This window comes from Stylophora pistillata, chromosome 1 (genome assembly GCF_964205215.1).
Source record: "Stylophora pistillata chromosome 1, jaStyPist1.2, whole genome shotgun sequence".
NCBI classification, from domain to species: Eukaryota; Metazoa; Cnidaria; class Anthozoa; order Scleractinia; family Pocilloporidae; genus Stylophora; species Stylophora pistillata.
The window spans coordinates 17,868,892-17,883,878 of NC_142519.1; the positions used below are offsets into that span (position 1 = coordinate 17,868,892).

The window sequence follows — 14,987 nt, forward strand, 5'->3', positions numbered from 1 at the left end:
GTATGCCAAATTCATATCATTCACTTACATTTGAATTAAATGTTGGTGCTGCTACCAGACTAAAGCCAAATCCACGTGGTCCTTTATCAAGCTTCATGGTAAACTGCTCACCCTAGTATCAGGAATTATAAAATAAAAAACTTAAATTTTAAAGATACCAACAAGATGGGGTAGTTGAGGATGTTGGAATTGAAATCTGGAAGTTCCAAGATCATTTTGTGCACTCCACCACTGAATTGCATTTTTTGACTACTTTCAACTCCTCTGCTGGATTAAAACATGCTAAATCCTACCTAAATCTGCAAATAAAGCTAATAGCCATAGGCAACATTCATATGTACTTAACTTTGCAATGTCTTTAGAATAGTTAAACAATTACAATTAACAATTTGATTAATGATAAATCAAACCAAGATACACAAATCACACATAGAATGGTATTGCTGGTCGGAGTAAAACCAAAATCCTTAGAAAACACAGATAAACCTGATTTGCTTTCTTAAACATAACTTCATCTCCTAATAAAATTCAAATGTTTGAATTTACTACAGGCAAAGTAACTGAGTCACAACTACAGCAGTATTACACCATGCATGTTATACACAACCACCTTGGCTGGACTTTTGTGGGAGTTCTGAGCAATGAAACCAAAAGAGGAATGGCAGTGTGCTTACACTATTGAGTGTTGTACAATACATCTCAGTTCCACTGTATCATTGTGAAAACAAAAGATTTAAGGGACATAAAGTTCTATCTATCTATCTACCTACCTACCTACCTACCTACCTACCTACCTATCTATCTATCTATCTATCTATCTATCTATCTATCTATCTATCTATCTATCTATCTATCTATCTATCTACATTCTAACAATTGGAACCAGAACAATGGTCTTAAACATAGCCTGACCTCTTCCTCATCATCATCAATCTCTTTCCCATCACCATTTTCTTCTCTGCTGTCATATGCATCCTCACTTGAACCAGTCCTGTTGTCATCTGGGATATCAAGAGACTGTGTTTGGCTAAGGACTTCATGGCTTGTCTGTGGATTCATGGCATATTTGGATTCAACTTCGTGTGGCCTTCTTTCCACCAACAACCTAGCAACTGGTCTTGCTGCATCAAGATGCTGTCTTGCTGCCACAAAGCCAACGCCATCCACTTTAGAGCCATTGATCTGAAAATGGAAATAAATCAGTAGTACAAATTATTCAAGATTGATAAAAAGAGTTGGAATTTAGTAGTGTGAATCCAAAATCAACTTTTATTTAGAACTACAGCCAAAAACAAACATGACGTTACATGCCTCTAAAATTCGGTCTCCTTGACGCAAACTCCCCTGAGTAGCTGCTGGCTCCCCTGGGACAACATCCTCAACATAAATCTTTTGATCTTCACCCTCTTTGATCAACAGGCCAATTCTACCTTGGGTTGTCCGCGTCAGGTTGACAACTTCCATAGGGCCTGTCTTTGTTGAGCCCACACACTGAAATTCAAATAATTGCAAGGAGTTATTACCTACTTTTTGCCCCTGGTACACCTACCTATGCATCACTTTCTCTGTGCATTTGGATGTAAATTGCTTTGGTTGCTTTAAGTCTAAACAAAGTTTTCCCCACTCCCATGCATCATCCTGAACAAATTGCTAATTTCCTAACTGATAAGAATCACACAAACCAATAATTGCTTTATGTGAAAATCCCCTGCCCCACAGATCATCAGATCACAGATCTTCATTCAATATGCCCTTAAACTGGACATCATAACATATACCTAAATTGCTTAAGTGGGTTATGAAAAACTATGAAAAGCTAAAAATTTTTTGGTTACGAAAGCAGACATTTGAAGAGAGGAGCACAACACATTCTATAGAAATAAATGCAGAGGAAACAAGATACAAAGCAACTACTTTGAAACTCACCCCTGTTGGTCTTCTCAGCACTACAAGTTTAACATGCTGCTTTGTGGCTCGTAGAATATTAACAGCATCCATGTGCTTCATACTTGAAATGTCATGGCCATCCACCTATTATAGAAACAAAAGAACTCAAGCTCTGAACTCTTTAACTCATAAGATTTCCTCTATTTAGTAATTTCCCTTACTATTTGTCATACAACTCTTTTCATGCTAGTTTCTAGAATTTAGTATTGGATCAAATACCATAAAAGCCCACAGATAAGCTGCACTTTTTTCCCCCAAAAATCATTGCTAGAAATTGGGGGTGCAGCTTATCAGTGGGAACATTTCAAAAAGGTGTTGTGAATGTCCATTTTCACGTTCAATCTAATGCCTGGTTACTAAGCTTCGAATGTTCTGCTCACGTTCTTGTTGTAATGCAAAAATCTATGGAAAAACTGTTGACAAAATTAATACCAGAAAAAGAGAAATCATATGTCAAAGTTGGTAAAAACGATGTTCATTACATAAACGTGCTAAAATTGTGGGTAGCACTTTGAAGTATTTTCGGTTACAATGATGAGTTTACATTCGATGAACAGTGGTTGGAGACGACTTCTCAAGACTTGACTTTGGATTTCTTTTGATTTCTACCAAAAAACTTTTTCTCCAAAATTTGATCTGCTAAATTCGGGGTGCAGCTTATCTGCAGTTGTAGCTTATCCGCGGGCTCTTACGGTACTAATCCCTTGAATTAACATTTTACTTTAATCTCATGACCTGTCTGCTTAATATTGTATTGATATTGTCGGGATAAATTCTTTCCTGGTCACTCATAGGAGTTCAAGGGTTAATGCCAGTAGAATGAGAGAAGTTTATAATACACTTTCCAGCTTGATATTCATCACCAAACACCATAGAAAAATGTACAGAATATGAAAATAATGTATGGTTCAATGTATAAAGTTGCCAAATGAATTAAAAGAAGCTATTAGTCAATTAAGGCAGCCACTAATTACAAAACGCTTGGAGACCTCAAGTTTTGCGGGGTAGTTAACAGACGTTCAGATGCCTTATTTATTTTCATGAAAGAGAGGGGTGGGGCAGTACTAGACCATCCCATGCCAAGCTTTGAAATAATCCCACTTATTCTATTCTCTAAACATAATAATAATAATAATAATAATAATAATAATAATAATAATAATAATAATAAAGGTCTTTATTAAGAATTAATGTGCAAACAGACATGCAACAATTAACATGAATAGAATGAATAAGGAAAAAGAAAAGGTATTAATTACTATTGAAAAGACATCTATTAATAAAAACTGATTTAAAACGGCTTGTCTGAACCTTAGGCAAAATATAATTATGCTACTACATCTTACTACCACATCATACTACCACATCTTCACTATACAATTCATAGTGTTTCCTAACCCTCAGTATTTGATCTCCTTGATGCAGACGGCCATCCTCTTTAGCTGGACCACCAACAATATCCCTCACAAAGCATCCCCCAACAGTGTCTGCTCCTCCTGACAGAGTAAAACCAAGGCCACCGGAACCTTTAACCAAATCTATGTGTAATACCTGTTCAAGCATGAAAAGGATTTATAACATTTTAATAAAGAGAGCTTGGATGATGGTTCTCTGTCTTTGCTGTATGTATGCAAGAGGTACAGTAAGTTAGTAATTCTCAAAGTAGGTCTCAGAAAATATTCATAAATCTATTTGCTCACCATAAAGAGATTGAAGACATATCATAATAGGATCACATTACTTTCTGGATGGTCAAGAAACCTCATGTTTCACATTCAGTTACTTGATTAAGATGATCATGGTTAGTTGCTCAGACAACCGAATTTGAGAGAAAAAGGAAGATCCCAAGGCATACAGAGTTTGAGGAAGCCATAACTTAAACAACAGCAAGCCAAGTGGGTTGATGCCATCTCAAACCTAAATTCTGAAGCCTGTAAAATTACTTCAGAAACTGGGGGAAAGGGAAGGTTGAGTTATCCAGAGAAAACTTTACCTGGCTCATATGAACCTCTTCAGTCCTACACATGTTAGTTTTCACTACGGTTTGCTGTAGGATTGTGTGAGCACGGCTCTTGCAGGTCATATTATGATGTACCATTTAATGTTCAAAAGTACTCTGCAATTTACCAAAGACAAATTGATCATGAATGAAGAGAGCACTACACTACCTCTTCCTTAGGAGTCATGCTTGCAGATTTTTTTTCATCCTCAATTTTTGGTGTGGAATTTGTTGCTTTGTCATCATCTTTATTAACTGGCTCTTCCTCTCCTTCCACATCAGACCCCTCAGACTCTGATGAAGAAGAAAAGGGAACAGCTTCCTCCTGCAATGGTGGTCCATCACTTACTACAGATGTCTTTACTGATTCTGCTACACTGGGCTCAACCAGTCTTTCCTCCTGAGATTCAACAGTGGAAAGTTTCCCCATAAGTTCCTGTACATTTGCTACATCATAAATAGAGCAATTAGCTGGGATAATGTCAATTGAAGATGTTCTCCGTGAATCCTCCACATCACTTGACTCATCTTCAGCTAATGGTGCATCACCAAGGGAAGATACATCCCCATCGTCATCCTCTTCACCATAGTGGAAAGCCTCTTGTCTACTGATTTTGGGACTTTCTGTTGGTCTGACTGATATCACATTAGGTAGGGAATTCGTTGCTGCTAAAGTGTTGTGCACAGTCTTAACCTGAATGGCTGGTTCAGAGCTTCTGTTAATAAGCCCAGGGCGGTTTAATTCAGAGTGATCAGGGTACTTCACTGGTTCAGTGGCCATCAAACTAGACCTCAAACTAACAGGTGCCTCTGTGTTTGAGACCTCTTGTACCTTTACAATCTCATCTCTAGGTGAATGCTGTTCCCTGGTTGATGAATCTGATGACCGAGTACTTAGTGATGGTGAATGATTGCTTCTTAGCTTGTTTTGAATGTCTGCAAGAATTTGGGCAGGGTCTACATCACTGGCATTGGACCCTGTTCTTTGTAAAAGAGATTGAGGAATTGAGGATGGGTCTCGTTTAACAAGGAGCTTTACTTCTTGAGGACCCATGCGTATATGATTTATGGCTTCCTGATGAGTGACACCATGCATGTTATTTCCATTAACCTCAAGAATAATGTCACCAATCTGAAGTTTGCCACAAGATGCTGCAGGTTGTCCTGGAAACATCTTCTTGATTCTGAGAAAACCTAGACAAGAAGGAAATAAAGTATTCAAAAGACTAAAAATTTCAAAAGAGAAAAAATATTCTTGTGAATTTACAATTTTATGTCATCAGTACTGTGTGGCATTTACATAAAAATTTAAACTCACCACCATGCTCTTCCCCAGCTCCCTTTCCACCAACCAAACTCAGCCCTAGGCCTCCCACACCTTTCACAAGCTCTACCATAAAAGGCTTGTCAGAAGGTTGTGACCTTGTCTTTTTTCCAGAGGACTTTGGAATGTTGACTGCCACAGAACGGTCCAAGACAAGTCTAGTTCTTTGAGGGGCCATTTTGATGGTCTCTACAGCCTGTTTGTGAGTGACTCCTACCAAGCTGATACCATTCACCTGCAAGATACGATCACCAATTTGCACCCTGCCATCCATATCAGCTGGGCCGTTGGGAAGGAGAGACTTGATGTAGATTCCACCAAGCTTGACACTGGTATTTATTCCACCCTAATAATCACAAAATTTTAAAATTCTTTGTAAGCACTAGAGTTAGATAACAGTGAGAATTACAGCAACTTTTACCCTTTAATCCTTAAAACTTCTAACAGGTTATTTCTCCTTACAATATCAATACAATATCAATACAATATCAATACAATATCAATACAATATCAATACAATATCAAGCAGACAAGTGATGAGAAAAAAGAAAAGTATCAATTAGAAGATGAGTTGATCCAATACAAAATTCTTCCAACTAACGTCATGAGAATTGTATAGCAGACGGTAGGAAAAATTACTAATTAATGAGGTATCTGATTATTATTTCTAACTTTGAGCTGTTACAGATTTCCCAATAAATTAGTTGAGAAAAATATTCAAAGCACTGATAAAATCAATCCAGATTTTTCTTTATTTACTGATGACAAAAAGTTTAAACACTTACACTGACACTCAAACCTAGGCCTCCATCTCTTTTCTCTAATTCAACAACAAAAGCTCTTTCCTAAAATAAGAAAATGGTGAAAGCAAGTTAGATTTTAATTGGGATCAGTGAAACGGTTTGCACTGATTAAAAGATCATGATCATTATTTTATTTCCACAATAAAATTATTTTCAACCCACCGGCAAAGCATCTTCACTGTAAACTCCACTCTCATCACCACTGAGAGATTCTTGCCTTCCATTAGGGGAATCCCCTTGAGGGCTTGCAACACTTGCTGAGACCAGTGGCATTGTAGCAGACAGTAATGAGCTGTGGATCACATTAGCTTCTAGAGGCGTACTTCTAGTTATCCGTTGAATATTAGGTTCTCCAGTATCTGTAGAGTTGGAACTGAACTTTGCTTGGGAAACTTTGTGTGAATCAACAAAATCTGTTCACAAAGATGGAGAATGAAGAGAATCTTAAACTTACAATTATAGTAAGTTTGAGCACAGTAAATCTTTTTCCATTGTGATAATGAATATGTTTGATGATCTGTGTAAAGTTTTTTACCACAATATCTACATCAAAATTTCTGTGTACAGATATTATCTTCGCATGCTTCTACTTTGTTGCTTTCTCCAATTTGATGATGGTTTTGTACTGTCCCCACAAAAAGCAACATTGTGACAAACTGTAGGTTCTTTAACATTTTGCTTAGACAAGGGATGCTGTCTTCAACCTTAACAACAATTCCTTAAACAACATATTGCACACCTTGTCTAGTTGTTCTTTGGCGTGAAGAGGCTGATGGCACTGACATCACTGAAGGAGGGATTGATTTAGAAATCATAGTGACAGGTTCGTCCTCTGATGGAAAAGTAAAGGTTGAACGATGAGGTTCTGGAGACTGTTTTCTTGATGACAGGCTTTCCTTGTGATCAGGTTCAGCTGAAGATGTATCTCTTGGTGTCAGAGGTTTGATTTCAAGGCTCTGAGGCTCCTCATTGATTGCACTTATATTTGGAATGCTGGAGAGATCTGCCAAAAAAAATTTGGATATTTTCCTTACATTGTTCTGTCTCTATCGATACAAATGAAAAAGGAGAAGAAAAAGCTGGCCACATTTCTTGCTGGCCATACTGAATCTAAGGTTTCAAAATGCCATGCTAATGAACCATATTTATATTTATTTAGTAATGCACAATACTCTGAGCTACACAATGAGCATTACTTTCAAGTGCATACTGTTGAGGAATATTTTTCATTTATTATTAAGAAATAACAAAGATGTAAATAATGATGCAAAGGATGGCGTGTCAGTCTCCACATCAATAATCCCTTGCCAAAAAGTAAATCTGACTCAAAGGATAACCAGAAAGGAGTTAAGTCCATTACAAGAACTTTTACCTAGAGCCTCAGGAAAACAGGACATAATTACATCCTGCCTCTAGTTAGAACCAAATGTTTTAAACGTTGCATTTTTAATAGATGTCTTTTCGAATTTGTGTAGCCACTTAGTCTTGTATATACATAATGAATTGATATATATATATATTAACAAAGATTTAGTAATACATAGACAGGTAAAAACGAACGATATAAGATTCAGACGTTTCAGCGACTTCATGACGCCATTATCAAGGGTACAAATGAAAATAAAATTAACAAATGCGAGTTCAAGAGTTACAACTAATTTGCATAGGGGAGGTAGCTACACAAATACTTTAGCACGGATAGAATCCGTTTGCAAACGGATTCTATCCGTGCTAAAGTATTTGTGTAGCTACCTCCCCTATGCAAATTAGTTGTAACTCTTGAACTCGCATTTGTTAATTTTATTTTCATTTGTACCCTTGATAATGGCGTCATGAAGTCGCCGAAACGTCGGGATCTTAAATCGTTCGTTTTTACCTGTCTATGAATTGATATATGTAGGAAATTGTAAGTCCAGATGTTTTGTCTCTGGACGTGTTTCTTTTATTTTTTCCAAGTCAATAAAGATCTTATCTATCTAAGTCATTATAAATAATTATGGAAATAAGTTTCAAAGGAAACTGTGGGGCTGCATGAGTGGGGAGTATATTAAGATAATTCTCATTGCATTGGGTAAAAAGAGATCATAGTGTCTCTCTCCACCCAAGAGTGTAAGTGTGCAATGGCAAGCTGTCAGGGAGAGCTGATCAAATGCAGAGGGGGATTGGTACCCTTTCCATAGGGCGGGGGGTAGAACAACACTTCCTGTCACTCCATATATACCACCAAAACTAGGAGACCGTATTTATTCATCTATGAGCCGAGTGATTTTTTCACAAAATTTTACCAAAATCTCGAAAATTTGAGCTAGAGAAGGGTTCTTGGCTTATAGCTGAGTATTTTTCCAAACATAATTTTTTTGAAACAGCAAATTCAAAGGAAACATAGATATATTTGTCTATAAGCCGAGATATTGCATCCAGAAGTAAGTAACAAAACAAGTTGAAGTTGGTCATTAACTTTATTTATGTGGTTGCTTCCAAAGGAGCGGTTTGTTGTTTTCGGCGCGTAGTAAATACGGCTTACTGTTCGTCGTCAGTGTTAGTGTGGAATTTGTCATCCATCTCCTCCTCATCTGCTAGTTCTGTCATTTCTTCCGAGTAGATTGCTTCATCTTCCATGCCGTCTAGAGTAATTAAAGATTCTGCAGGTTTTGAACAAGTGTATAGATCTTGCAAAAGTGTTCTAAGAATTTCGAATTGCCCATTCCCACAATTGGTAAACAAACTCGTCACATGTTACGGTGTTGAAATTTGCGATCATGTAAAGAGAAAACTTACTTTGGTTTCTCTGCTCAGTAAACCAGTAAAGTAATCTCTCTTCCAGCCACGGAAATTTCGGAGTGTAACAGCCCATTATTGCACATTTCACTGACATCTCGAGCTCTACATTAAAGAGATTCTCTTGATCTTTCCTCTAGTGACTCACTGATGACTTACTCTCTGGCTATCTCGGAATTGTTTTCAACAGCAATGCTACATTGAAACTTGTTTCTGTTTCGAAACTTTTGTGTTCATTTCAGTTTGTTCAAGAATGGAATTCTCTGAATATGGTCTTGGCTTATAGCCGAGTATTTTCAATTTACACGTTTTAAGAACCTTCCCAATTAAAACAGACCAAAGTTTAGGGTCTCGGCTTATAGCCAAGATCGGCTTATAGACGAATAAACACGGTAAACTCCAACACAATAGCTCATCTGGCTAATGAGCTGACCTGCCATCATCAGCTGGTACAGTGCATAAATGTATAACTTAATGACATTGCCTTTACGAGTCTAAACTTACCTAATGAAGAGAGAGGGAATGAACTCTGTGATACTTTAAGTTCCACTGGGCTTGTGACATTTTTGAGAACAGACACTGCATGCTCATGAGTGACTCTCTCTAAACTTTGGCCATTCACCGCTAAGATTCTGTCACCTGCAAAGTAATGGGCATATTGCTCATTAAAAATGATGACAACAATGTTAAAATAATTATACTCTTGGTTGAGTTGAAAGTTAACTGGAATGAGACTTTTCATGATTTCCACACAATAAGAACTAAAGGAGGAAAAAGACAAAACTGAACGAAATCATGCACAGCTTGGTGTGTGTCAAGGCTCACACTGAGGAACAATCAGAATGGATGAAGCTCAACAGCATTTACTATTATAATAATTATTCTTACAATAAGTATTCTTAGTTTCTTATTCAGCAATATCACAGATTATTAAAAAATCCTTATGGTTCCCTTTTTCCTTATTTAGTAAAATTGTGTCAGGTTAAGTAGTCATCTTACCAGCTTTCAGCCGACCATCTTTCCAGGCAGCACCTCCCTCAGTAACAGATTTGACATATATTCCACGGTTCAGTCGCTTAGAATTCTCACCACCAAGAACAGTGATGCCTGTAAGTTTGTACATTAATAATTATACAAAAGAAATAAAACAAAGAATAAACAAATCTGCAATATTTCTCATGATTTTGGCATTCGGAGGTGTCAAAAAGATGATGTTCATTTGCAAGTAGAGTCTGAGATATTTGACTGTGACTGTTTAAGATCTTTACTGCTTGAAGGGAGTTTGGTTTTTGCACAATGGATCCTTCCCTTGGGCTTAGTGACCAAATAATTAATTAGAAAAAGTAGATTTTCTTATTTTACCTGAATTGGAAGACCAAATATAATCCCAGTATATATTTTATGGCTATATCAACAAAGTTGAAATGGTAAATTGGCCACCATAATGATTACAAAAGCTGACGTTTCGAGCGTTAGCCCTTCGCTCCGACGAAGGGCTAACGCTCGAAACGTCAGCTTTTGTAATCATTACGGTGGCCAATTTACCATTTCAACTTTGTTGATATATCCAAATTATTTCGTTACTCCCACCGACGCAGCCCCAAACAGTTTCTTTCGAAACTATCAGCCTTTATTCATTTATATTTTATGGCTATGATCATAATTTGGAGTTTTTCTTAACCAGGCACTTTTTACTGGATTTACTAGCTAGTTTCTGGTGAAACTGAAGAAAAAGTTGTCTAATTCAGACATGACACTACTTCAACATCAGAACAAGACAAGTATGTCAATGCATAAGGGCCACAAGCACCTGTTCCTCATGACTTAACCCCTTACACCCTAACATCAGTATATATATTCTCCATACTGTTCTCGGTAGATTTCCTAAGGTGCTAACAAGAAGAATTTGTTTAATAATCAAGAGCTTCTTTGGTTGGGGATAATTTTCTTTATTCTTGTAACCTTAATGTGTGATTCAAGGATGATAATGTAAGGAGAAATTAGATGCTAGTCAGTCTTAAGGTCAAAGAATTAATGTATATGACTTTAGCCTAGGCCTTTCACTCCCCAGATCTCATTAGTATTTCTCCTCTGTTAGTTTGGAGAATTTGGTATTGGGTCAACTAATGATCCTCTAATTGATATTTTTCTTTATTCTCATCACTTGTCTCCTTGATATTGTACTGATGTTGTGAGGAGAAATTCTGTCTAGGTCACTCATGGGAGTTCAAGGATTTGAGAGGAAAAGTTTCTTCTTCTACTTGCAATGATCAGTTTATCAGTGATAGCCTTTGAGTGCCAAATTCAGTTTGGACAGGTTCAAGCTAAAAATAATCAACTTGTCAAAACAATGATGCACATTGGACTCCATTATTTGTTCTGAATACACAAAGGATAAATATATTGTCAGTGAGTCCATCAGAGAATTTTAGGGACTTTATTGACAAACTACACACTTTGTTTGACTGGTAACTGGGAACAATATGCTTGATGAAAATTTCTTTTTTTGGTTTAATTTTTTTTTTTAAATTAACAACTGAACACCAATCAAATTTCTTCATCAGCTCTTAACCCTAAAAAGATGCATTGCTCACTCTCTCCCCAACAAAAACAGTTTGATTTTTTTGTTAAATTTAAAAAACATTGTTTACCAGTTTTAAAATTGAAGTTAGTTTCACTTAGAAAACTCATGGCAAATTATGCTTATACAAACATAACCTGTTAGTAGTAAAATGAAATCAAATAATGAGATGCCATTTTCACTTGAGTAAACTTTGAAGTGTTGAGAGATAGTGCTATGTAAAAAGAGGAAAAAATGTCCTTAAGTTTAAAATTTTCAAAGATGTTTGTCATCAAAGTGAAAAAGAAATAAAATTGGAGAATGTTTCTAGCTTTTTATTATGTATGGTATCATGGTTGCCAACTGATGTTTTTTACCATTGTAAACCCAAATTCACCCTTAAGATTTTCTTTCTGAGCCTTTTGAGTTTCATGAAAAGATCCATGAGATCAGAGTAAAAAACAAATCTCTACTGGAATTTGAAACTTGAGGGGGATCTCACTTTTAATCCAGGTGAAGTTTTAAACTCAAGTAGCTATAGCCACTGATTGAAAGCTGTAATTTTAAGAAGCCATGGAGTAACAGCTATTAAAATATTTGTTAAAAAAATGTTAGAAAATGAAAATGTTTCATTCTGGTTGCCAAGTGATCTTTAATAACAATCGCTGTATACCAAAACTTTAACTAAGGACCTCAATTTCCACAACATTGTGGTTCAAGAGACCCACAAGATACATGTACAGTGAACCGTATACAACTGTCCACTTGTTTACTTGGCAGAGAAAAAAAAAAACATGTTAATTTAAAGGACAGTTGTATTTACAGAGTATGTTTTAGTTCTCATGTAACTATAGCCACTAATTTAGCACCTTGAATTTTCAGCACTCATGCATTAGTATCCGTCAAACTGGTACGAGTATCCAAATTAAAAATTCAAGTTTAAGCTTTAAACACAATAACTCATGAAAACCCAGCTAGGGACTGAGTGCTTTTTCCCTTTGCATGACCAATTAACATACGTAATATGTTGCTTCAACTAAAACCAAGAATAACAAGATGTTATCTTATCTCTCTTAAAATTTGCCCAAGGGAGATTCTCTGAATAAAATTAATATGTATGCATACTTCCTATATTTTGCCTCTTTTTAAATGGTCATCTTTTATATTTTAGTCTAACTTTCATGAAAATAACTTACATATTAAAAATATAACAGTAAGGTGGATTATTCAAAATATATTTCAAAGCCCCAGTTCTGTGATGAGCAATATTTTTCAAGACTTAAGTCGAAGTCATTAAAAAAATGCCAGCGCAACTGATCTTTCTTAGGGAAAAAAAAATAGTTTTCCTACTACACTATACAATTCAAGAAACACGATCACCATAAACCACATCAAAAGAGCCATACCAATAAATAAAATTATTGTTAAATTTGTGAGACACACTTGGCTGTGTGCTCTGATATTTCGTGCAAACTTCGATCAGAATTCAAATTTCTAGCTCATATAATAATTTGGAATAAAGACTCAAAAATGTGGCTAGTGTTTCTTAACAGTCTTCCACAAAAGAAGAAATTACACTTAACAATAGAAAATATCCATTACTCTTCTCTACTCCTCACCTAACAATTTCCCTGGTTCTTTCTCACACACCCCTGTCAAGCCAACCACCGCAACAAAAAACAACTTAACAATAGAAAATATCCATTACTCTTCTCTACTCCTCACCTAACAATTTCCCTGGTTCTTTCTCAAACTTGATGGTACAAATTTCCCTATCAGGAGATGCCACCACTTCAGAGCTCCTTTCTTCTGTAATAAAAGGAAAGAGTAAAATTCTCAGAAGAGAAGCAACTACACTTCTGTAATATATATCTTGCTACTTTTCACACCATAACAAGCAAACAGTTGCAGCATAGTAATCCTTTCAATTCACCATAAAACCTTACACTTAATAACATTTTACTTATTTTAGTGTTTAAAATAATGATTTCATATAACAACTTTTAAAACTTCCCATCAGAATGACTTTACAAATCATACATACACCAACTGGCAGAGAAAAACAAAAATGTGTGCCTTCACTGAGAAGTTTTCTCAACAGGAATTCTGCTATAAATATAATGCAAAGATGTTCAGTGATGTTCTGCATAAATTATTTATGTGTTCACATCACCAAAATGACAATAGGAATTATGTAAATAATTGTGTCATAATGGCCCTATCCTCTCTCCTTTGATCTTGACAAAGCTTTTGATCAGGATACTTAAAAAATTCAGCTCATGAAAAATAAACTAAGAGGGGAAAATTTTGAGCATAATTGATATAAATTGGTTCCATCTCTAATACCAGTCAGAGTTCTCATTTCAGTGCAAACAAAGAAACCTGCTGCCAGTTTGTCTGTTTGTTTGAATACAATTATATTGGAAAAGACACCTGCTCATTGACAGTCAGATCTCTTACAATGGTTGAGCACAAATTTCTTAAATAATGCAAATTGCTGGTGAATCATTATTAAAGACTTTAGAGTAAAATGAATGTTCCAATCCTTCATCCCAAAATCCCGATTAAGGACAAGCTCATGAACAGTATAGTGAAACACTTAGTGCTGATAATGAGCTTATGTTTTAGAAAAAATAAAATTGCATGGCAAGCTCACTGCTGATGGCTGCATTGGCAATTGATAAGACACAATCATGCAAAACAATGAAACAAAAAGAAATAAAGCCAACAAATAATTAAAAACTTTGTTATGATACATTTTTAATAAAATAGTTGTACGAGTCTACCAGACTGCGGATGTCTAGCTTTGTGTAAGTAGAATATATTGGGTGCCGTATGTCAATTCATTGTTGCTGCTGTAAAATTTTTTATTGTTTGAAATTTATGAGAGAAAACTTCACATAAAATCATTAAAGTTTTTTGTTCTTAAAATTTGAAGCAATAGTATCATTCACCTAAGCTATGTACAAAAGCATTCATTCCTATTTCTAAAATTGTATCACCAGACACTCTACACAATAAAATGGTTTCAAGTCTCTATTCACATAACAAATATTTAAAATGGAAAAGAGCTAGTAAAAATAAATATTTGTAAAAATTGTAAGTGGGAAATAATCTTATTGCTAATTGCCTCTTCTGAGTCTCTCTATATATCAGCATATATATCAGGACTGTAGCTCAAAGATAGATATATAATGAGTTATTTCCAATCCTTTAATAATTGATACAGGGGTTTGATTGTGTTTTAGAAAACATGAAGCTAGCAAGCATTGCTTAAAGCAAGACAGTAAAAGTAACCAGATCATAACAGCAACAGAGTCATATTATCCTTAGAGCTTAGTGACAAATCTATTTAGACCAATATGGACCATTTACGATAGCACTGGTAAAATTGTTAATTCAACACATGAATTTTGGCACTTGAGGATTTCTTAAAAAAAAAAAAAAAAAAAAAAAAAAAAAAAACTGACAAACAAACAAACAAAAAAAAAAACTCATACATATCTAGTAACAACAAAAAAACTTTGACTTGAGGTGATCATGTACTTCTGATTGAGCATCTTTTACCTGGGACTC

General features: G+C 35.6%; 1 protein-coding gene across 3 annotated transcripts in view; it reads right to left on the reverse strand.

The window, feature by feature from the left end:
• The window catches only part of LOC111321355 (tyrosine-protein phosphatase non-receptor type 13), a 44,491-nt gene that overhangs the window by 7,014 nt on the left and 22,490 nt on the right, over window positions 1–14,987 (reverse strand). For all 3 annotated transcript variants that reach the window (XM_022924205.2, XM_022924204.2, XM_022924206.2), the window contains exons 27-39: window positions 13,137–13,220; window positions 9,851–9,958; window positions 9,356–9,490; window positions 6,813–7,076; window positions 6,236–6,486; window positions 6,056–6,115; window positions 5,265–5,616; window positions 4,116–5,140; window positions 3,346–3,498; window positions 1,927–2,031; window positions 1,312–1,491; window positions 913–1,182; window positions 29–112 (exon numbers count right to left, since the gene is read on the reverse strand). In XM_022924205.2, coding sequence (XP_022779940.2) covers window positions 29–112; window positions 913–1,182; window positions 1,312–1,491; window positions 1,927–2,031; window positions 3,346–3,498; window positions 4,116–5,140; window positions 5,265–5,616; window positions 6,056–6,115; window positions 6,236–6,486; window positions 6,813–7,076; window positions 9,356–9,490; window positions 9,851–9,958; window positions 13,137–13,220 — 3,071 coding nt within the window. The remainder of the gene's footprint in view (window positions 1–28; window positions 113–912; window positions 1,183–1,311; window positions 1,492–1,926; window positions 2,032–3,345; window positions 3,499–4,115; window positions 5,141–5,264; window positions 5,617–6,055; window positions 6,116–6,235; window positions 6,487–6,812; window positions 7,077–9,355; window positions 9,491–9,850; window positions 9,959–13,136; window positions 13,221–14,987) is intronic.